The sequence below is a fragment of the Nomascus leucogenys genome, chromosome 20 (genome assembly GCF_006542625.1).
Source record: "Nomascus leucogenys isolate Asia chromosome 20, Asia_NLE_v1, whole genome shotgun sequence".
NCBI lineage: Eukaryota > Metazoa > Chordata > Mammalia > Primates > Hylobatidae > Nomascus > Nomascus leucogenys.
In genome coordinates, this window is record NC_044400.1 from 81,408,759 (window position 1) to 81,432,464 (window position 23,706).

Sequence of the window (23,706 nt, forward strand, 5' to 3'; positions counted from 1 at the left end):
GGCGGGGGGAAGCTGTCAATATTCTTATCAGGCTTTGTACAGTAATTTGGAGTCTGGTTTTCTCAATGGACTTTGGGGCTAAGATTTAACCTTGATGTTTCTCTTGTTCGAGTGGTACTATGGTGTTTGGAAGATTTGAAATTGACTAATATCACATTGTATGTTCGTTATTTTTAAAAAGCAAATTTTTACTATTTATGCTTTGAAAGATATTTCAAATTATCAGAAAATAAGATGACAGGAAATTCCTTTTATTTTGAAAAGTCACGATGCCAGCAGGCCTGCTCACGAGGTGCAGGAAAAGCCCTCCGCAAGCCCCGGGGAGGAGAAATGAAGCTGGTTTCTCAGGGAAGTGTTGAATTGTTTGGGGCAGTATTTTTGTCCTGTGTTCATTCTTGACACTGGAGTCATTTTGGTTTCCTGGCTGAGCAGAGCCGTCCTCGGTGTTGCCTTACTGTCTTTGCTGGGCATCATAGCTGTCCTCACACATCCTCCCTGCCCCTGTCTCCTGGGGCAGAGGTGGGGACTGGCAGATGAGAAGGCCAAGCTGGAGCCACCTGCCAGGGCATTCAGGGAACTGCGTGGCCTTTTCCTGCAGCTCCAGCCCCTTGCACATATGAGGACTGGGGGTGGCATGTGTCACCTCTTGACGTGGCCACCACACGTGGCTGCAGGTGCAGATTGAGTTCACTGCCCGTCCCTGCTGGGGTCCGACCTGTGGCTGTGGCGGGCCAGCCCTCACGCTGTTCACTGTCCCTCTCCCCGGACAGGGCCCTGGACTTCGGGTACCTGACCCAGGACATGATTGATGACTACGAGCCGGCCCTCATGTTCAGCATCCCCAGGCTGGCCATCGTGTGGTGAGTGCCTCCTGTGCCCAGGCCCTCTGCAGAAACCTGCGGGACGGGCAGAGCTGACGGTGCCAGGTCCTGCATGGGCGCTGGTCCACGGCATCTCCACCGCACAGTGGCCGCTCAGCTGTCCCAGGTCAGTGACCAGGCAGGCCTGCGGTTGGCCCTCAGCAGACCAGGGGCCATGTGTCGTGAGTGCCCCCGTTCACCTTGCTGGTGAGGGAGGCTCTGTCACCCTAGATAGGGCAAGGTGGCCTAACACCTGCCACCTGCCACTGGACAGGTGAGATTGACAGGTGAGCTCATTAGTCACAGGAGACCATGAGGGTCACACAGCGGTCATGCTTGGAGCAGAGTGGCCACGCAGGGGCTGTGGGAGGCAGACTTGGTGGTAACAAGAGGACGAGGTGCCCCCCGGGTCCCTCAGGAGGATGTGATTGGCTTGTTTGAATAATTTGGGGGCTGGCAGGGAGGTGAAGCACATTGGGTTGAAGGGCAGGTGGGGGCCGTTGGTCTGGCTGACGGGAGTACCTGTGTGGAGCCTTTCCTGCCAGCGGGGCCCATCTGGGAGAGCAGGGAACTCAGGGCAGCCTGTAGGGTCCTGTGGGGCTCGAGGACATGAACACAGCACATGGAAGCTCAGGCCTGAAATCCACTGAGGCAGGATGCGTGGGGTCACCTGCTCAGCGTCTCTGAGCTGCTTGGCCCATAAATGCTGCTCAGCCACACCCTGACTCCTGATGGGGATTCCCCGTGCCCCTGCCAGGCGGGTGCTCACAGGGGCGGAGGAGTGAGTGGGCCACAGAGAGCTTAGTGGAGCTTGCAGCTGGGGGGAAGGGGGAAAGGGTCCAGTGGGCAGCGGCCAGCAGGTGTGGGACTGGGCAGAGTAGGGGATGGGGAGCCCTTGAGAGAGATGCCCGTGGAGATGTGGATGTCAGTGAAGTGGTCAGGGAGTGGGGGGTGGGCACAGAGGCCAGGACTGGTCCAGGCTCAGGCTGTGGAGAGACCTCACTGAGGCTGTGCTGAGGAGCCCCAGGGGACCCCGGGGCACAGGCGCACGTGGCAGTGTGCTGGGTTGGGCATGGATACCCCTCCCGTGGGAAATGGGGGTGCAGAGGTGGGAGCACGCAGGGCGGTGGCAGTGCAGTGGGCTGGGGCCGGCGGCGGGGCCTGCAGGGGACAGAGGGGCTTAACCCCGGGGTGCGCCAAACACCGCTTGTTGGAGAGGGGAGCAATGGGGGCTGCTGCCGGGGCCAGTCTGGACTCCCCTGGGCCAAGCCGCGCACTCACCTAGGTCCTGGGCGCCACCTCCTCAGGGACAGCTCCAACGTGGTCTTTATCTGCTGGGCCCTGGCTCCCCAGAGTCCCCTCCAATAGCTCAGGGCCTGGCCTGTTTCCTGCGCTGTTCTTCCCCTGTCCTCACAGAAGTTGCGTCTTTCACGAAGTTAGCAAACCAGAGAGAGTGAGCCTCACATTGCGCCAGAGGGAGGCTCGGAGGGAGGCTCGGAAATCCTCCTGCCGTTAGTCAGGGAACTTCCTTCACCTGAAGACCTCAGGGCTGGAGGGGAGGGTGTCCCCAGTGGCCAGCGACAAGGTGGCTTGGAGGGAAGTGTCCTGGCGGGGAGAGGCCACCCTGGAGCACAGAGCACCCCTTCCCATGGGCCACAGGATTTGGTGACATTGTTTTTCTTTTCTAGACAAGTGTCTCTCTGTGGCCAAACTCACTTTGAAGAAAATGACAGGCAATTTTGGTCCTTATTCTTCTCTTTGTTTAAAAAGCAGAACAGCAAAGATCCTGCAAGCCGGCCTTGTTCCCGCCAGGGCGCAGGGCGCTGTGAGCCTTTCCCTCAGGTACAGGTTGTCTCCTTGTCCCAAGGGCACTCACAGCAAATGAAGAGCTCTGCTGTCCTTGTAAAAAGTTCTCCGCGAGTGCTTTGAGGTGTGGCATCAAGCCACCTGCCCACTCTTGCCCGTGTCCACGCGCTGGTGGGGCCCTGGCTGGACTTCCTCTTAAAGGTCAGGCCTGGCGTGTGCAGGTGACCCCAGGTGACCCTCCCCGCAGGCCGCACCCCAGGCACACTGTGTTTCTGGACTTTCACACTGAGTCTGCTGCCCGTGTTTGCCGAAGTACAGGCAACCGCAGAACAGCAGCCACTTTCCCCAACCAGTATCATCTGTGTCATGCTTGCCGACCTCAGTCCACCTGCTGGTGGCCAAACCTCTGCTCCTCCTTCTGTCCTAGGCTCTCATCCTGGGAGGCAAGGGGAGGCGGGGAGTAGGGGAGGCCAGAGGAGGGAGGTGGGGGGAGGTTGGGGGGCAGCTCGGGGAGGGAGGTGAGAGAGTGTGGGGGGTCAGGGAAGGGCAGCAGGGGAGGCCAGTGCTGGGGGGGAGGCCGAGGGAGGGAGGTGGGGGAGAGAGGCTGGGGCTCCTGTTGGCAGAGGGTTTGTCCCGCGGGTCCCCTCCTGGAGGCACTGGCCTGGGGTCCCCTCAGTCAGGACAGAGGGAGAGCCTAGAAAGGGAGTGAGGGACCCCCAGGAGGTGAAGGGAGCTTGGAGCGAAGGAGGGAGGAAGGGCGAGCAGGCATAGGAGTCCAGGGAGCAGGCCTGTCCGGGGGGGTGGCCAGCTGCGAGCCCCCCCAGAGGCAGGCATGTAGCCGCGGAGCCAGGCTATGGATACGAGGAACCGTGGGGTGCACCAGGCTGCCACTGCAACCCTCTGTGCAGCGAGCCTTGAGCAGGGCGGGTGAGTGCTGGGGGGTGAGTGCTGGGCGGGTGAGTGCTGGGCGGGTGAGTGCTGGGCGGGCGAGTGCTGAGTGGGCAGCTGTTCCTAAGGCCGCCCCTCTGGGCTGCTCACTGGGGCCCTGTAGCCCCGCACCACAGTGGCTCCCGTCTTGTTCCTCATCATCCACAGCGACCGCTTTGAGCCGGACAGGCAGAGGCCACAGCTGCCGGGTGGGGGAAGGGGGGGCAGAACCTGCTCCTTCTTGTGTTCACTCAGTGAGCAAGTATTGAGTGCCTACTGCATACCTCGCCCTGTGCTTGTACCAGGGAGATGGACAGATGGGCTGACACACAGTGCTGTGGAATGTTCTGGATGCTGGAAGGGGGACTCAGTGCGGGGACCCCATGGGGTGGACAGGAGCTGGAGGCGTGAGGGAGAGGCTCCCCAGGGCAGCCGGCCCAGAGGTGGGAGCCGTGAAGGTGGCAGGCAGGGGCACGTTGGCTCAGGTGGTGCGTGCTCAGCGGCGTGTCCAGGGCTCAAGCAAGGACCAGGGACTACAGGAACTTCTGCAGAAATGAAGACCCCTGTAGCCTGTATTCCTGGGCTCACACCCTCGCAGGATCCTGCCTCTGTGAAGTGGGCATCCTGGGACCCCCAGGTGACCCCCAGGGAACACTGACAGCAGGGGGGAGGCAGGGGGGAGGCAGGGGCGCTGAGCAGGGCAGGAGCTGAGGGTGGAGCTCCTCTGTGGCTCCTGCCCGGGACTCCGCTGCTGCCCGGGAGCCCCAGTCCCTTTTCCAGTACACAGTGTCACAGAAGTGATGCCACACTTACCAAGCTGCGGGCCAGGCTCCTGCCCCCTTCTGAGGGGCTCCCAGTGGCAAAGGCACTGCTGGGGGTCAACAGCTGGAGGTGGCAGAACCAAGCCCAGCCGAGGGTCAGAGCCTGCTGTTCATCTGTGACACAAGAAAGCAGAAAACTCTAGCTCTGTGGCCGGCAGAGGAGGGCTGACTGGGGCAGAGGCAGTGGTAAACTGAGCCTTCAGTGGAGGGGAGGGCTGGGTGGGACCCTGCCTCCTGTTTAGGGTGTCCCCAGCCTGGCGGGGTCTGGCCTTACCAGGCAGTGAGGACAAAAACTGGGGGTCGCTCCTGTGGGGACTTGCTCTGAGCCATAGGGGAGGGGCCCCACTTGCGCTGCACCCCTCAGCCTGTCCCCTCCCTCAGACCTGCATCCAGTCAGTCCCTCCTGCCGGTGGAGACAAGTGTCCTGGGGAGAGTGTCTCCACGAGGCTCAGACTCTTCGACAAACTGGTTTTACTTTTGGGGATTTATCTTAAAACAGTTCTTTTTTTTTTTAACTTTTTTTTTTTAATTAAAAAAAATAGAGACAGGATCTTCCTATGTTGTCCAGGCTGGTCTCGAGTTCCTGGGTTCTAGCAATCTTCCTGCCTTGGCCTCCTAAAGTGCTAGGATTACCGTGCCCAGCCCCAGCCTTAAAACAGTTCCTTTAAAGGAAGAAATGAAATAAAACCTCTAGACCCAGTGGTCACTTCCCAGTCCCCATCAGCACAGACCTGCCTGCCCCCCTCGCTGCAGCTTCTGCCGACTACACTCACAGCTGTGCTTGCGGTGCTTCCCAGACCAGACCTGTGCAGAGCCCAGGCCCCTCTCCTCCACCCCTTCCTCCCTCCCTCCCCAGCCCCTCCTTCCAGCCCATCCAGAATCTACCCCTTCCTCCCTCCCTAGCCCCCTCCTTCCAGGCCATCCCAGAACGTGTGCAGGAGCCACCGCCCATGTGGCCTGTGGGATGGTCGCCGGATCCTCTTCAGGGGCCCTCGCCGATCCACCTGTGTCAAAACAAGGTGTCACCTTGGCCCTGCTCAGACCCTTGCAGGAGCTCCCACCGTGGTCTGCCTGCACCGTGCCCACACCCGGCCTCTCTCCCCAGTCCCCACACACCCGCTGCCCTGGGTCTCCACCACGCTGTCCCCTTCGCTCCAGGGTCCCCTTGGCTGTCCTATCCCTACTGTCGCACTGTCCCCTCCACCGCACTGTCCCCTTTTCCATGATGTTTTCTCCTCCACGCTGTTCCCTCTGCTCCAGTGTCCTCTTGGCCATGCTGTCCCCTCCACTGCACTGTCCCCTCCTCTATGCTGTCCCCTCCTCTATGCTGTCCCCTCCTCTATGCTGTCCCCTCCTCCATACTGGCCCCTCCTCTATGCTGTCCCATTCTCCATGCTGTCTCCTCCTCTATGATGTCCCCTCCTCCATGCTGTCCCTTCCTCTGCAGTGTCCCCTCCCCCATGCTCCTCTGCACTGTCCCCTCCTCCATGCTGTCCCCTCCTCTATGATGTCGCCTCCTCCATGCTGTCCCCTCCTCTATGCTGTCCCTTCGTCCGTGCTGTCCCCTCCTCTGCACTGTCCCCTCCTCCCTGCTGTCCCTCCCTCTGCAATGTCCCCACCACTGCACCACTCACCCAAGCCCTCTCCCACCAGCATGTTGCGTGACTTACTCTGTTATTTATTTTTCCATGTTATTGAGATAAAATTCATTACCCTGGCCGGGCGCGGTGGCTCACGCTTGTAATCCCAGCACTTTGGGAGGCCGAGGCGGGCGGATCACGAGGTCAGGAGATCGAGACCACGGTGAAACCCCGTCTCTACTAAAAATACAAAAAAATTAGCGGGCGTGGTGGGGGCGCTGTAGTCCGCTACTCGGAGGGCTGAGGCAGGAGAATGGCGTGAACCGGGAGGCGGAGCTTGCAGTGAGCCGAGATTGCGCCACTGCACTCCAGCCTGGCGACAGAGCGAGACTCGTCTCAAAAAAAAAAAAAAAAAAATTCATTACCCTATGACTCACCCATCTAAAGTGCACAGTCGTTTTTGGTACATTCAGAATTGTGCAGCCATCACCACAAATTTCATAACATTTTCATTACTCACAAAGATGTCTCTTACTCCTGAGTGGTCACCTGCACCCCCTATTATCTTTCATCCTGCCCCTTAACCCTAGGGAACCACAAATCTATTTCTGTTTCTATAGATTTGCCTATTGGGCTATTCATATAAATGGGATTTCTGTTATTTTTGTGTCTCCCCCACTAGACCATAACTTATTCACGAATGCACCGAGTACCTGGCATGTTGTAGCATGGTGGACTTTTGCAGAATTTTGTTGCATTGATAAGAGGGGGCACAAATATATATATCCACAAAGATTGTCCCTGAAGTATTACTTGTAATCATAAAAATTTGAGAAAGGATGGATATCCAGAATTAAGGGATTGGTTAAAAACAATACTCTAGCCATTTAAATAATGACAGAGAAAAATCTCCTAATGCTATGCAAAAACATCCCCAGTGTATTAAGTACAAAAATTGTTATCAAATAGTATGTCTCTATTTTACAGAGTTTCTTAGCATTGATAGGTAAAACTTTTGTAAACAGAAATTAAAGAAATAAACGTTCTTCTTTATTGTGGTAAAATATACATAACAAAATTCGCCATTTTGACCCTTTCTTAGGGTTTTAATGGCAAAAATTGCAATTACTTTTGCACCAACCTAATATATAGGATTTACCCTTTTGTGACTGTCTTATTTCACTTCACATAATGTTTTCAAGCTTCCTCCATGTTGTAGCATGTGTCAGAATTTCCTTCCTTTTCAGGGCTGAATAATATTCCATTGTATGTAATTAGGTGTTATTTTAAATAAGAAATTTGTGATAACATTCAAAAGAGTAAAATGCCTAGGAATAAATTTAATCAAGAAGGTGAAAGATATGGATGCTGAAAACTAAAAAACGTTGCTGAAAAAATTAAAGACATAATTAAAGAGAAAGACATTCCATGTTCATGGATGGGAAGACTCAATATACTTGGAATGGCAATACTCCATAAAGTGATCTACAGATTCAGTGCAATTGCTGTCAAAACTCCATTGGCCTTTTTGTTTTGCAGAAATGGAAAAGGTGTTCTAAAATTCATATGGAACTGCAATGGGCCCTAAGTAGCCAAAACAGTATTGAAAAACAAAAACAAAGTTGGAAGATTCATACATCCTGATTTCAAAACTTACTACAAGTCAAAACCTTATGGTACTGGCATAAAGATAGATGTATAGACCAATGGAATAAAATTGAGAGGCCATAAATAACCCAAACATCTATGGTGAACTGATTATCAACAAGGGGGCCAAGATCATTCAATAAGGAAAGAACAGTCTCTTCAATGAATGTTCCTGGAGCAACTGGATAACCACATGCAAAAGAACAAAGGTGGACCCTGCGATGGTTAACTTCATGCATCATCTTGGGTAGGCCACATTACCCAGATATTTGGTAAAATACCAGTCTGAATGTTGCTGTGAAGGTATTTTTTTTCTTTTTATAATGATAAACTGGCAATTTATAATTGTGCAGATTTATAGAGTGCAAAGTTGTGTTATAATCTATGAATGCAGTGTGGAATAATTAAATCAAGCTGGTTAACATATCCATCACCTCAAATATTTAACATTTTTTGAATGAGAACATTTTAAATTTACTCTCTTACAATTTGGAAATGTACAACACTCTATTATTAACTGTATTCACCATGATGTGCAAAGAACTCAAAAAAAGAAAAAAAATTCTTCTAGTCTGAGATTTTATACTCTTTGGCCATTCCCCACAGCCCCAGCCTCTATAACCACTGTTCTGCTCTCTGATTCTATAAGTTCAATTGTTTGAGATTCCACATGTAAGTGAGAACATATGGTATTTGTCTTTCTGGGCCTTACTTATTTCACTTAGCATAATGTTCTGAAATTCCATCCAATTTTTCACAAATATCGGAATCTCTTTTGTTTTTAAGGCTGAATAGTATTCTATTGTGTATATATACCACATTTTCTTTATTCATCTGTTAAATGCTTAGGTTGATTTCATATCTTAGCTATTGTGAATAATGCTGCAATGAACATGAGACTACAGACATCCCTTCCACAAACTGATTTCAGATGTTTGGGGTAAATACCCAGAAGTGCGATTGCTGGATCATATGGTAATTATATTTGTAGTTTTTATGAGGAACCTCTATACTGTTTTCCATAATGGCTGTACCAGTTTACATTCCTACCAATGGTGTGCAAGGGTTCCCTTTTCTCCACATCCTTGGTAACATGTATCTTTCATCTTCTTGATAAAAGATATTCAGACAAATGAGAAATGATTTCTCACTGTGGCTTTAGTTTGCTTTTCTCTAATGACTAGTGATGTTGGTCATTTGTATGTCTTCTTTTGAGAAATGTTTTTATCCCTGAAATGCAAGGATGGTTCAATATACACAAATCGATAATTGTGATACATCACATTAATAGAATGAAAAAAACCCATATGATCATCTCATTAGATGCAGAAAAAGCATTTGATAAAATTCAACATCCTTTTATGATGAAAAACTCCGCAAATTAGATGTAGAAGGAATGTATCCCTTCAAGGGTACCATTGAGTGAAAATGTAAAACAACAAAAAAAGAAAGAATGTGCCTTAACACAATAAAGGCCATATTTAATGAGAAGCCCACAGCTAACATTATACTCAATGGTGAAAAATTGCAAGCCTTTCCTCTAAGATATGGAACAAGGCAACGATGCCTACTCTTGCCACTTCTATTAAATATAGTATTGGAAGTCCTTGCCAAAGCAATTAGGCAAGAGAAAGAAAGAAAAGGCATCCAAATAGGAAAAGAAGTGAAATTGTTACTGTTTGCTGGCAACTTTATTTTATATATATATATATATTTGAGACGGAGTCTTGCTCTGTCACCCAGGCTGGAGTGCAGTGGCGTGATCTCAGCTCAGTACAACCTCCACCTACTGGGTTCAAGCGATTCTCCTGCATCAGCCTCCTGAGCAGCTGGGACTACAGGCACCCGCCACCATGCCCAGCTAATTTTTGTATTTTTAGTAGAGATGGGGTTTCACCATATTGGCCAGGCTGGTCTTGAACTCCTGATCTGGTGATCCACCTGCCTTGGCCTCCCAAAGTGCTGGGATTATAGGCGTGAGTCACTGCACCCGGCCAGCAACCTTAACTTATATGTGGAAAACCCTACAGACTCCACCAAAAAAACTGTTAGGACTAATAATGAATATAGTAAAGTTCCAGGACACAAAATCAACACACAAAAATTAGTAGCATTTTTATACAATAACAATACATTATCTGAAAAAAGAAATCAAGAGAATAATCTCATTTACAATAGCTACAAAAAAATAAGATACTAAGGAATAATTTTTATCACAGAGGTGAAAAACCTGTGCACTGAAAACTATAAAACATCAATGAAATCAATTCAAGAAGACAAATTAAAGATATTCCATGTTCATGGATTGGAAGAATTAATATTGTTAAAATGTCCATACTACCCAAATAAATCTACATGTTTAATGTAATCCCTTTCAAAAGCCCAACATCATTTTATTTATGGAAAGAGAAAAAAATCCTAAAATTCATATAGAACCATAAAAACCCACGAATAGCCAAGGCAATCATGAGCAAAAAGGACAAAGCTGGAGATATCACACTACCTGATTTTAAACTGTACTACAAAGCTATAGTAATTTTAAAACAGCTTGGAATTGGCAAAAACAAAACAACAGGACACAAATACCAGTGGAACAGAATAAAGAGCCCAGAAATGAATCCAACTAATTTTCAACAAAGGTGCCAAGAAGACAAGGACAGCCTCTTCAATAAATGGTGTTGGGAAATCTGAATTTTCACATGTCAAAAAATGAAGCTAGAGCCTTATCTCACACCATATAAAAAATCAACTCGAAATGGATTAAAGAGCTAAATCTAAGACCATAAACTCTAAAACTACTAGAAGAAAACATAGGAGAAAGACTACACAACATTAGTCTGGGTAGTGACTTTTTGGATTTGGCCCCAAAGTGCAGGTAACAGAAGCAAATATAGATAAATTGGATTACATCAAACTGAAAAGCTTCTGCACAGCAAAAGAAACAACAGGGTGCAAAGACAACCTATGGATTGGGAGAAAATATTTACAATTCATACATCTGATGGGTTAATATCCAACATATATAAAGAACTCAAAAAATTCAACAGCAAGAAAACAATAAAAAAAATATGGGTAAGAGACTGGGCATGGTGGCTCATGCCTGTAATGCTGACACTTTGGGATGCTGAGGCAAGAGGATTGCTTGAGGCCAGGAGTTTGAGTCCAGCTTAGGCAACATAGTGAAACCTCATCCCAACAGCAAAAAGCCAGGTGTGGTGGTGTGTGCCTGTAGTCCCAGCCACTTAGGAGGCTAAGGCAAGAGGATTACTTGAGCCCAGGGGTTTGAGTTTGCAGTAAGCTATGATCACGCTGTTGAATTACAGTCTGGGCAACGAAATGAGACTCTGTCTCTTCAAAGCAAAAAAAAAAAAAAAAAAAAAAAGTAAGATTTAAAGACAAGGGGTAAAGGAAAAAATGTGAGAAGGGAACTGAATATACATTTCCACTGAAGTTTTTGGAGCCATGAATGTATTTTTGCACAAATGCTTTTATCATATGCAATTGTTTTTGTAAATGATTTTTTGTAAAGCCAGCAGATATAGGTTAGAGTGATTTTTCACCTGAGTATATGACAGAAAAATGTTTGAATCATTGTTAGTTGCCTGTACTGCCAGTATGAATCTGGAATCCGAAAGTGGTTGAATAGAGAATAGTAAGAGCAAGGCCATTTAGTCTGTACTTTCACATAGGGCTTGGTCATTGGCAACCATAAATTTGTTCGTTGGCAGGATTTCCCACCAAGTTAGTATAGATTCTATGCTATTTGGTAAAAGATAGCAATAATAAAGTTAATTTTTTTTTTCTCTTCAGCATTTGCTTTAAGAGAAAAATCCTGAAGCTTGCAGGGATTTCTGATGCCAGGAAACCATGAAACGTGAGAGTATATTTAGCAATCAGGGTGACTTAGCTCATGGTAATTGGCACATGTATAGTTATAATTTGCATTCTAGTTATTTAAACTGAGATATTCTTGATCAGGCTGAACATACTGTGAGTAGAAGATTGCTTTCCCCAATAAATAAGATAGAGTCTTTGGAGGATGGCCTTGGTAATTTGGTAAGTCAGCTTCCTCTGGATTTTGGTAATTTCTCCAGTTCTTCCATAATTCCTCAGGGCCCTGGCAATTTTCTGAGTAAGCCATGGGGTTCCGGTTGACTTTTCTTTTTCCCTAAAGATTTTCCCTAAAGTTTTTCTTTATTTTTCAATACAAACGGAAAGATAACTTTGGTTTTATCTACTCCTGGATACAAGATGCCATTTTGGCATTACGTGGGGATTTGTGAAGGTATTAAAACGGTCAGAGCTTCTTCCTGCTACTATGGTTCTCCAGTTATACACAGGTTCCTCTGTGGGCAACACTTCTTAGCAGATGGAATTTCCTCTGACATGAGGACAGTGGCTGATGAAAGCCAGGTAATTTTTGTCATCTGGGGAGGACTGAAGATCAGTTGAATGTTACCTCAGTACCTCAAAAGCACCTTCGAATGCTTCACCCAGCTTCTCTTGTTCAACACAAGTCATGCTGCATTGAATGGATGATTCTACCCATCCGTGTCCAATGTAGCATCCACTGTACAATGTGGATATAACCTTCCCTGTCCTCTGAAACACATGTCAGCACCACCCTGCTGTGAGGTATTTTAAAGATGAGATTAGCATTTAAATCAGTAGACTCTGAGTACAGCTGATGACCCTCCGTGATGTGGGTGGGCCTCATCCAATTAGTGGAAGGCCCTGAGAGAAATAGACTGAGATCCCCAAGTAAGGGGGAATCTGGCTTCCAGACTGCTTGGATTGGAGCTGCCACGTCAACTCTTCTCTGGGTCTCCAGCAGAATTTGGACTTGCCAGCCCCCACAATTGCATGAAACGATTCCTTAAAATAAATATTTCTCTCTTGTTCTGTTTCTCTAGAGAACTTTGATACAGAGGGTAAATCTTCCGTTATCAGATTTTGCAATGGATTTGACATCAAAAGCACCACCATAAAAAGATAAAAAGAGAAACTGGACTTCATCAAAATTAAAAATTGTGATGCATCAAAGGACATTATAAAGAAAATGAAAAGATAACCTAAAGAATATTTGCAAATCATGTATCTGATAAAGATTTAATGTCCAGAACATAAAAAGAACCCTTACAACTCAACAACAAATCAACAAACAACCCAATTTAAAAATGAGGCAAGACTTGAATAGACATTTCTTCCAAGAAGATATACACATGGCCAACAGGCACATGAAAAGATGCTTCACATCGTTGGTTACTAAGGAAATGCGAATCAAAACCATGATGAGATGCCACTTCACACCCACCAGGATGGCTGTAATCAACAAAAGAAAAGAATATGTGGGGAGAGCGTGGAGAAGTCAGAACCCTTGGATTGCTGGCGGGAGTGTAAAATGCCGCAGCTGCTACGGAAAACAGTTGGTGGTTCCTTAAAAAGTTAAACATAGAATTATAGGATCCATATGGTCATACCACATACCCTTCTAGGCATGTACCCAAGAGAAATGAAAACATATGTCCGTGAACAAACTTCTACACGAATGTTTATGGCAGCATTATTCATAATAGCCCAAAGGCAGAAACAATCCAAACGTCCACCCGTGGGTGAATGCAGAAATGTACGCGCGGGAACATTCGCCACGTGCCACAGCATGGTGAGCCTTGAAAACGTGGTGCGAGGTGAAAACCGGTCACAAAGGTCACGTATTACGTGATTCCGTTTATATGAAACACCCAGAATAGGCCAAGTCATAGAGACAGAAAGCAGATGAGGGATTGCCAGTGGCTGAGGCGAGGAAGTCAGTGGTGATTATTAAAAGGGTGTTTTCTGGGGTGATAAAGACCTTTTGAAACTAGAGAGGTGATGGGTGCACAGCACCGCGAATGCAGAAGATGCCTCAGAATCGTACCCTTTAAAACAGTTAATTGTTTGTTATATGAATTTCTTTGAAAAAAGAAAAGGGAAGACTGGTCACCCCCGCTTCTAGCAGGGCCCAGCTTTCTCCACTGTGCAGGGCGTCCTCTCTCCTGCTCACCTTAGCTGGACCTGGGCCAAGCCCCTCACGGTGCCCCCACACCCCTGGCCACACCGAGACCCTGGGATCCAGCCTGCCAGGCTCACCGGTGGGTGCTGCTTACCCCTGCTTATGGCAGCACGGACACAGACCTGGGTGACCTGTCGGGCTGTAGCCACGGGCAGCGGCTACATCGGACCCACTGTTTCCGTCAATAGCTCATTCCCAGGCCTCATTCTGAGCCCCTTCAGCCACATTCCTGCAAGTGCCAGGCCAGGTGCAGAGACAGATGCTGAGCCTCAGGCTGCCGCCCGGGGGCCGCTCCCCACCTCTCCCCACCTCTGGCCCCCACACCCCATTACTTCAGCACCTGATCTCCTGTCCCACGGGCCTTCTCTCTGTAGCTCGGGCACCTGCAGAGCCACTGAGCAGCAGGGCTCGGCCACTGTGGAGTGCATGGCCCTGCGTCCAGCACACGAAAGCCAACACACGGCTGGATGCGGCGGTATAGCCAAGGGTGTCCTTGGGTCCCTGCAGGCTCCCAGGAGGAGGTGGCACAGCAGCCTCGGGGTCTGAGCCTCCTGATGGACGAGTTCTTTTCTGAGGTCCTGGGCCAGCAGCTCTCATGGGCAGGCCTCGTCCCCCCACTCTTGCTGACCGCCCTGGGGGGCAGCTGGGTCCTCCCTCGGCCACGCTGCTGCCCGGCACAGGCAGGAGCGAGGTTTCCAGAGGGGCAGACGTTGGGTACACGGGTCATTGCGGGGCTGAGTCCTACGCCCAGCAGGGGAGGGTGCTCTACTGGGGTTGGGGATGGCTTCCCTGAGGCTTGGCCGCTGGAGCCAGGGCTGCCCCTTCCCTGCTCTCTTTCACTCTGCCTTTGTCCTGAGACTGCCTGATTCGCCCATCAAGTTAAGGCTCTATTTGGGTAATTGTCCCCTGAATACTGTTCATTTAATCAGGACAGGCAGCTCATGTAAGAGCCACAAAGGAGACCAAGCAGAACGGAAGGCTGGCTGTGCTGTCCCCTCACCCACAGGTGGTCAGGACACAGCCCCCTGCCCAGCTGAGCTGGCCACTCCACAGGGGCCCCGGAGGCAGCACTGCACATACTTTTCCTGTGACTTTCAAATCTTTCTTGTTGCACATGAAACCCAACGATTTTTAGGGAAAAACATTCCGTTTGTTCAATTCTGTTTATCAGCCTTTCTCACTGAGCTGGGTGTGTTAGACAGGGAGACTGCCTGAGCGGCCAGGGACTCGGTGTTGGCTGGACTGGACCCTGGTGTCACATCTGCTGAAAGAGACAGGCCGGTGGTGCTCCATGTACACAGACAAGCCCACATGGCCCTTGTTTGTGCTCTGATGAGGAAGAATATGAGGGACAGGGGACGAATTCGTGGGCGGACACTCCCCAGGCACCTGAGACATGGTCTGGTCCCAAGAGACCCAGGAGGAGGCACCCGGAGAAGGTCCTCTGGGATGAGTGCCCTCAAGGAGAGACGGGCTGAGATGGATGATCAGGGCGCACTCGGAGCTGGGCAGGGCTGGACGGTGCACGGAGAGGAGTGGGGGGCGTCGGAGGTGGCATCTGGGAAGCTTGTCCTTCAGCAGGCCTTGAGCCGGACTCTAGGGTAGGGACAGTGAGGAAAGCCGGCCTCAGCCACATGGGGCCCCAGTCCTGGGGAGGGGAGCTTCTCGGGCATGGCAGGCACTACAAGGGAGGTGGGTCCTGAGTGGGGGATGAGGGGAGGCTGCTTTGGTCTCGTGGCGTGGTGGAGCACTGGCCAGGCTGCAGGAAGGGAATCCGTGTGGGCCTCAGCTCACACCTCCAGCTGGTTTTGCTTTTGGAGATGATGGTTCCAGGTCCAATTCTCATAAGGCTCTGCAGATAAATTTAACCACAAATCCAGTTTTTATTACTTGCAAGAAGGTAGATTTTGGTAACAAACCTTGAGGCTAATTTATCTGATTGCAGCACCGATGTGTGCAGATACACTTTTCTGATTACGACCCCCTCCAATGAACACAAGCTAATCAACTGCAAAAGAGGATGAAGTCTGGGTAATAATTTTCACTGCTTTTTTCTAAACTTATTTACGATGCAGTCACACAAGGCAAAGCATGAGGCGGCGGCCGTGCTGGGACAGTGACACTGCAGAGTCCTAGTGGCCGTGGTTTTCGCAGGTGGTTAAGTTGGGCCGTCCACTGCACCCAGGGGGCCACAGGGCCTGACATCCTGGCTTTTGTGTCTCAAATGCAGTGGCCTCGTGGTCTACGCGGACGGACCCCTGAACTTGGACCGCAAGGTGGAAGACATGTCCGAGCTGTTCCGGCCCTTCCACACGTTGCTGCGGAAAATCAGGTGGGGATGGAGACGGAGGAGGTGGGGGAGGGCAGGGGACAGGAGGGCCACAGGTGGGCGCTGAAGTCATGTTTAGCTGCTGCCTCCAGGTCCTCCTCCTCTCTGCGAGGAAAGATGGGCCGGTTAATATTCCTTGGCAGGGGGGTCACGAACGACCCATGGGGGTCACAGAGTCCTGGCTTTTGCCCCCCGCTGGGCATCGCATGGGGTGGGCGCTCTCTTGGGCTGAGCTGGGGGAGTGAACCTCACACTTCCTGACATGGTGCAGCAACAGCTAAGTGTCCCACTGTCCCCGCCATTCCCATTGTCCCCACCGTCCCCACCATCCCCACCGTCCCCACCGTCCCCAAAGTGCTCGCTTCTGTTGGAGTCTTGGTGCTTCACCTGTGCCGTTTGTCTTTAGTTACTGGTTTACGTCTGTGTCCACATGGGGGACCCCCTTTTAAAACACAACGCCTTCCCTTCATATGGGCCAAGGGCTTTGCTGGGTGGCCTGAGCCGACAGAGCCCAGCTGTGGCTTCCTGGAGGGACAGGGGCCACGTGAAGCCCATGGCCACATGTCCTCTGCGTGCCACCCCAGCTCTATGGCCTGGGACAGCTCGGTATTTCCTACCATGGCCCCTGATCACTGCAACCAGGCTTCCTTCGGGAACCCAGAAGCCTAGAACTCTGCCCCATGAGGGCCAGAGGTGCTGTGAGTCCAGACAGTGAAAAGTGACCCCGTGGGCTATGGGCTCCCCGTCACCCTTGCAGATGGCGTTGTGAGCTCTTGGGGCCTTGGCAGGTGGTCCTTGGCGTCAGTGGACTCAGGGGCAGGGGTGCTTGGTTCAGTACATGTTTCATCTGGGAGATGGCTGTCGCTGCTTCCCTCCTGCTTGGGGGGATGTGACCCCTGGACCTGGAGGTCGCAGTCCCATCCTTCCTCAGGTGACGTGGAGGAGACCACAGCGAGGAGAGGAGACAGACACCACCTAGACCAGGAAGGCACATGCACCCCCCGCCCCACATATGGGGGTCTTACAGGAAAGGTGGCGCAGGTGCCGGGCCGTGGCTGGAGAAGGAGCCTCCTGGGCATTGTGGGGCTGGAAGGGGGCCCAGGCCACACAGGAATAGAGTGGGAGCATATCCGCCCTTGGCCTGCACGGGCGATGGAGAGGAGGATGAAGCTGAACGGGCTGAAGGCAGAATGCTGTCAAGGGATTAATGCTAGGATTACAGGTGGACCACCATGCCCAGCTAATAAAAAATAATTTTTTTTGTAAAGATGAGGTCTTGCCATGTTGCCCAGGCTGGTCTTGAACTCCTAGACTTAAGCTTTCCTCCCGCCTTGGTCTTCCAAAGGGTTGGGATTACAGGTGTGAGTCATCTCACCTTGCAGAAAGCAGTGTGGATGGAACGTGCCCCTGCTGCCCACCCTGGGGCACTGATGTGGGAAACTCACCCATGGGTAGGGCAGCTGGGACCCAGGTGTGCACCCACAGGCTGGCCCTGCTGCCCCGATGGAACTGCTGCTTGTGCCCCCCGCCCACCCACGGAAAATAGCGAGAATCCACAGATGAGCCTGCACCTCCTCCAGTGTCAGGGTTTTAGGACTTATCTGTTACTGTCCACGTGTAGTGGTGTGATCCCAGCTCACTGCAGTCTCCGCCTCCGGGTTCAAGAGATTGTCCTGCCTTAGCCTCCTGAGTAGCTGGGATTACAGGTGCGCGCCACCACGCCTGGCTAATTTTTATATTTTTAGTAGAGCCAGGGTTTCACCATGTCGGTCAGGCTGGTCTTGAACTCCTGACCTCAGGTGATCCACCCACCTCGGCCTCCCAAAGTGCTGGGATTACAGGCGTGAACCCCTGTGCCCAGCCAAAAGATCATGCTTTTAAAGGTAACTGAACTGTGGAAGTGAGAACTAGGTGAATGAACTAAGACTCCAGGGAAGGCAGCGTTTGAAGGTGAGCTGCAGTCTGCTTGGCTGTTTTTCCCCAGCGAAGATGTGATGATTTCAGGCTTGTCCAGGGCCCAGGCTTCCCAGGCAGAGAAGCTCTGCTGGGGAAAGAACATCTAATCACAAGGGCTGGTGGAACAGGCTGGCAGCTTGGGGGCATTCAAGCAGCACGCCCGCCAGTCCTGGGGAAGCAGGAAATCCAGGCAGAAAGCCCCCTGACAACAGGCTTCCTACAGTTCCCAGGTGCTTAGGAACAAAAGCATGCCTTGAGGCCAGGTCGCAGGGGCTCACGCCTGTAATCTAGGCACCTTGGGAGGCCCAGGCGGATGGATCACCTGAGGTCAGGAGTTTGAGACCAGCCTGCCCAACATGGTGAAACCCTGTCTGTACTAAAAATATAAAAATTAGCTGGGCGTGGTGGTGGACGCCTGTAATCCCAGCTATTTGGGAGGCTGGGTCAGGAGAATCATTTGAACCCGGGAGGCAGAGTCTGCAGTGAGCTGAGATTGCACCACTAAATTCCAGCCTGGGCAACAGAGCAAGACTCTGTCTCAAAAAACAAACAAAGAAACAAAAAGCATGCCGTGAGCACACTGCTAGAAACATTTGCCAGATTTTGAAGTTGCATGTGGCTGGAGGCTGAGCTGGAACTTGGAAGGACAGAACTCGGTCTCCTGCAGACTTTGGGGTTTGAGAAGACAGAGAGCCCAGCAGGCTCAGAACTGCAGTAACCAGACCTAAGCTGCAGCCAAGCCTCAACCTACTCCGTGTCCGAAGGGAATGCAACAATGGGCCTCGTGCGGTCAGCCTAACAGAGAAAGGGGCAGTCCCCTCTGGTGGAAAAAGCGTCATCTGTAACCTTTATGATTCTTTTGTATCCAATGTCTGTCATATAATCCAAAATTGCTTAAAATGTTGGCCGGGCACAGTGGCTCACTGCTGTAATCCCAGCACTTCGGGAGGCCAAGGCGAGCAGATCACCTGAGGTCAGGAGTTTGAGACCAGCCCGGCCAACGTGGCAAAACCCCATCTCTACAAGAATACAAAAATTAGCCAGACATGGTGGTGCATGCCTGTAATCCCAGCTACTCGAGAGGCTGAAACCAGAGAATCGCTTGAACCCAAGAGGTGGAGGTTGCAGTGAACCAAGATCATGCCACTGTACTCCAGCCTGGGCTACAGAGCGAGACTCGGTCTCAAAAAAAAAAAAGTTAAAGAGACATGAAAATACTGTAATCCCAGCACTTTAGGAGGCCAAGGCGGGCAGATCACAAGGTCAGGAGATCGAGACCATCCTGGCTAAAACAGTGATACCCCCATCTCTACTAAAAATATAAAAAATCAGCCAGGCATGGTGGTGCGCACCTGTAGTCCCAGCTACTTGGGAGGCTGAGGCAGGAGAATCGCCTAAACCTGGGAGGCGCAGGTTGCAGTGAGCTGAGATGGCACCACTGTACTCCAGCCTGGGCTACAGAGCGAGACTCCGTCTCAAAAAAAAAAAAAAAAAAGAGAGAGACAAGAAAATATATCTGATAGTTCAGAGAAGAGCCAGAAAGTGGATGCAGACTGCTGATGATCCAGATACTACTCCCAAGGATGTGAACACAGTGCTGATTAATATGTTAAAGAAAATAGAAGGGGGCAAATTAGATAAGAGGATAGAGAATTTAACAGAGAATTGGAATCTATACAGAGTGACACAACCAAGTGTGGTGGCATGCACCTGTAGTCCCAGCTGCTCAGGAGGCTGAGGCCAGAGGGTCACTTGAGCCCAGGAGTTCTAAATTCTAGTGTGCTATGCTGATCAGGTGTCTGCACTAAACTTTGGCATCAATATGGTGACCTCCTGCAGCAGGGAACCACCAGGTTGCTTAAGGAGTGGTGGACCGGCCCAGGTCAGAAATGGAGTAGGTCAAAACTCCCGTGCTGATCAGTAGTGGGATTGCACTATTACAGTGCAGTGTGAATAGCCACTGCACTCCAGCCAGGACAACATAGCAAGACTCCATCTCTAAAGAAAGAAAGAAAGAGCGGAAGGAAAGAAAGGAAAGGAAGGAAGAAAAAAATAACATTCTAAATCTAAGAAAATTCACAATTTGACAATAAGGACACAGTAGATGGGTTTAATAGCAGATTAGACCCAGCAGAAGCAGAACACAGAAGTAGTCAGCTTGAGGATAGCTCAATAGAAGATACCCAAACCGAAGCTCAGGCAGGAAAAAAGAGGGGAAAAACAGCAAGAAACAACAACAGAAAACCAGAATAGAGCATAAGAGACATGTGTAACAAACTCAAAAGGCCTAAAATACATAATTGGAATCCCAGAAAGAGAGAGAGAAGGGGCAGAAGCAATATTCAAAGAAGTAATGGCTAAACATTTCCCCAAATTCCAAAAGACAAAAATCTCTAGCCACAGATTCAGCAAGAAAACTACAAACAAAAAACCAACCAGCATACCTGGGTATATCATAGTGAAATTGCCAAAAACAAAGACAAAACGTTTGACAAGCAGCAAGAGAAAAAGGACATACTACTTTGAAACGAACATAAGATGGATAGCTGTCTTCTCAACAAACGAACAAAAACAGTGGAAGCCGACAAGCAGTGAAATAACGTATATTTAAACTGCTGAAGGAGGTCAGGCGCGGTGGCTCACGCCTGTGATCCCAGCACTTTGGGAGGCTGAAGCGGGAGGATCACTTGAGCCAGGAGTTGGAGACCAGCCTGGCCAGCATGGTGAAACCTCATCTCTACTAAAAAGTCAAAAATCAGCCAGGTGTGGTGGCGGGTGCCTGTAATCCCAGCTGAGACATGAAAATCACTTGAACCTGGGAGACGGGGGTTGCAGTGAGCAGAGATCAGGCCACCACTCTCCAGCCTGGGCAGCAGAGTGAGACTCTGTTTCAAAAAGAAAACAAAACAAAAAAAATTGCTGAAGGAAAATAGCTGACAACCAGAGTTTTATAACCAGCAATAATATCCTTCAAAAATGAAGGTGATATTTTGCCGTCATGAATTATTCCAAAACATAGAACTGAAGGAATTTATTATCAGCAACCTGCACAAAAAAACAATTAATTGGAGTCTTCAGAAAAAAAAAATTGTATCAGATGGAAATGTAGAAATGCTAGAGAGGCCAGGCGCGGTGGCTCCTGCCTGTAATCCCAGTACTTTGGGAGGCCAAGGCAGGAGGATTCCTTGACCTCAGGAATTTGAGACCAGCCTGGACAACATAGTGAGGCTCTCTACTAAAAAAAAAAAAAAAATTAGCTGGGCATGGTGGCATGCCTGTAGTTCCATCTTACTCAGGAGGCTAAGGTGGGAGGATCATTTGAGCCCAGGAGTTTGAGGTTGCGGTGAGCTATGATTGTGCCACTGCACTCCAGCTTGGGTGACAGTGAGGCCCTGTCTTAAAACAAGTAATGCAAGAGAGACTGAAGAACATGGTGTGGGTTAATATAAGTGAATATTAACTGTACAAAATAATGTAGTGTCTGTGGAGTTTAAATTATACATAGTACTAAAATTCATGATACAAGTAGCAGGAAAGACAGAAAGGGGTAAATGGAATTTTAGAGTTGTATTGGAAATGTGATTGAATAAATTATTTATATTAGAATGTGATCAATCAAGGATTGCTATTATAATATTAGGATAACACTAAAATAATAAAGATGAATAACTAGCAAATTCATAGAAGGAAAAACACCCAAAATAAGGTAAAGACAGAGAAAGGGAAGATACAACAAATGGACCAAATAGAAAAAAATAATAAGATGAAAGATACAAACCCAGCCACATCAGTGATTACATTAAATACAAATGGACTAAATATTCAAGTATAAAACTATGATTACCAGTCTGGGTTGAAACAGCGACAACAACTGAACTTGGCTGACGAGAGACCCAGTCCTGATGCAAGTACATAAACAAGGTTGAGAGTAAATAGACAACATAAATCATGCAGACACCACCCAAAGAAAGTTGCTGTAGTTATATTTATCAAAGTAAACTTTAAGGCAAGAAAGATCACTGGAGATAAAGAGAAATATTTCATGCTGATAAACAGGCAATTCAGTAGGAAGATGTGACAATCCCAAATCTGCATGTATGGGCTGAATAACACAGCTGTAAAACTTATGTAAAGCAAATAACAGAAATATAAGGTGAAATAGACAAATCCAAAACCAGCAGGATACTTTAATTTACCTCTCTATAACCGATGGAACTAACAGGAAAACCCTTGAGGATGTAAGAAATCTCAATAACAAAACTAACAAACTTGACCTAACTTACATGTGTAAGTTACATCCAACAATTGCCAGAATTCAAGTTCTTTTTTTTTGAGATAGAGTCTCACTCTGTCACCCAGGCTGGAGTGCAGTGGTGCGATCTCGGCTCGTTGCAACCTCTGCCTCCCAGGCTCAAGCGATTCTCCTGATTACAGGCACGTGCCATTACTGCCTGGCTAATTTTTGTATTTGCAGTACAGACTGGGTTTCACCATTTTGGCCAGGCTGGTCTTGAACTCCTGACCTCAAATGATCCACCCACCTCGGCCTCCCAAAGTGCTGGGATTACACACATGAGCCACCAGGCCCACCCTTATGTTCTTAAAAGTATGTGGAGGCTGAGTGCAGTGGTTCATACCTGTAGTCCGAGCACTTTGGGAGGCCCAGGTGGATGGATTGTTTGAGCCCAGGAGTTTGAGACCAGCCCGGGCAACATGACGAAACACTGTCTCTACAAAAAATGCAAAAAAATGGGTGTGGTGGCACATACCTGTGGTCCCAGCTACTTGGGAGGCTGAGGTAGGAGGATGGCATGAGCCCAGGAGGCAGAAGTTGCAATGAGCTAAGGTCATCCCACTGCACTCCAGCCTGCACCACAGAGCCAGACCCTATCTAAATAAATAAATAAATAAATAAATAAATAAATAAATAGCATGTGGACCATTTATCAGAATTGATTATATGACAGACCATAAAGAAACCCCCAGTGAACCTCAAAAGACAGAAAGTATTCATAGTATGTACTCTGACTTTAGTGAGCCAGGTATCAAAAAAAAAAAAAAAAAAAAAACCTGGAAAAACCTGGAAAAATCCCCAATTACATAATAAATTAGGCAAAACATTTCTATTTATTTATTTATTTGAGACAGAGTCTTACTCTGTCACCCAGGCTGGAGTGCAGCTGGCATGATCTTGGCTCACTGCAACCTCCACTTCCTGAGTTCAAGCGATTCTTGTGCCTCAGCCTCCTGAGTAGCTACAACCATAGGCATGAGTTACCACGCATGGCTAATTTTTGTATCTTTAGTAGAAATGGGGTTTCACCATGTTGGCCAGGCTGGTCTGAAACTCCTGGTCTCAAGTGATCTGCCCACCTTGGCCTCCCAAACTGCTGGGATTACAGGTGTAAGCCACTGTACCTGGCCCAAAACACTTCTAAATAATTCATTGTTCATTGCAGAAGTCAATGGAAATTTTTTTTTCTTTTGTAATATAGATGGGATTGCACTGTGTTGCCCAGGCTGGTCTTGAACTCCTGTGCTCAAGCCATCTGCCTTCCTTGGCCTTCCAAAATGTTGGGCATGAGCCACTGTGCCTGGCCAAAATTTAAAAATAGTTTTAACTACTTGATAATAAAGATATGATATATCCATGTGGCCAGGCCCAATGGCTCATGCCTGTAATCTCAGCATTTTGGGAGGCTGAGATGGGAGGATCACTTGAGCCCAG

The 23,706-nt window shown here is 49.1% G+C and overlaps 1 protein-coding gene and 1 pseudogene across 6 annotated transcripts in view; one reads left to right on the top strand and one right to left on the bottom strand.

The window, feature by feature from the left end:
• ZFYVE28 (zinc finger FYVE-type containing 28) overlaps positions 1 to 23,706 on the top strand; it is a 139,974-nt gene that overhangs the window by 73,783 nt on the left and 42,485 nt on the right. For 4 of the 6 annotated variants that reach the window (XR_004027268.1, XM_030801015.1, XM_030801016.1 and 1 more), the window contains 2 exons: positions 771 to 860; positions 15,924 to 16,025. Coding sequence is in view for 5 of the 6 variants with exons in the window: in XM_030801015.1 (XP_030656875.1) it covers positions 771 to 860; positions 15,924 to 16,025 (192 nt within the window). In the remaining variant the exon portion in view is untranslated. The other 2 variants (XM_030801018.1, XM_030801019.1) reach the window with 2 other exon arrangements.
• LOC115831773 lies at positions 10,874 to 12,486 on the bottom strand (annotated as a pseudogene).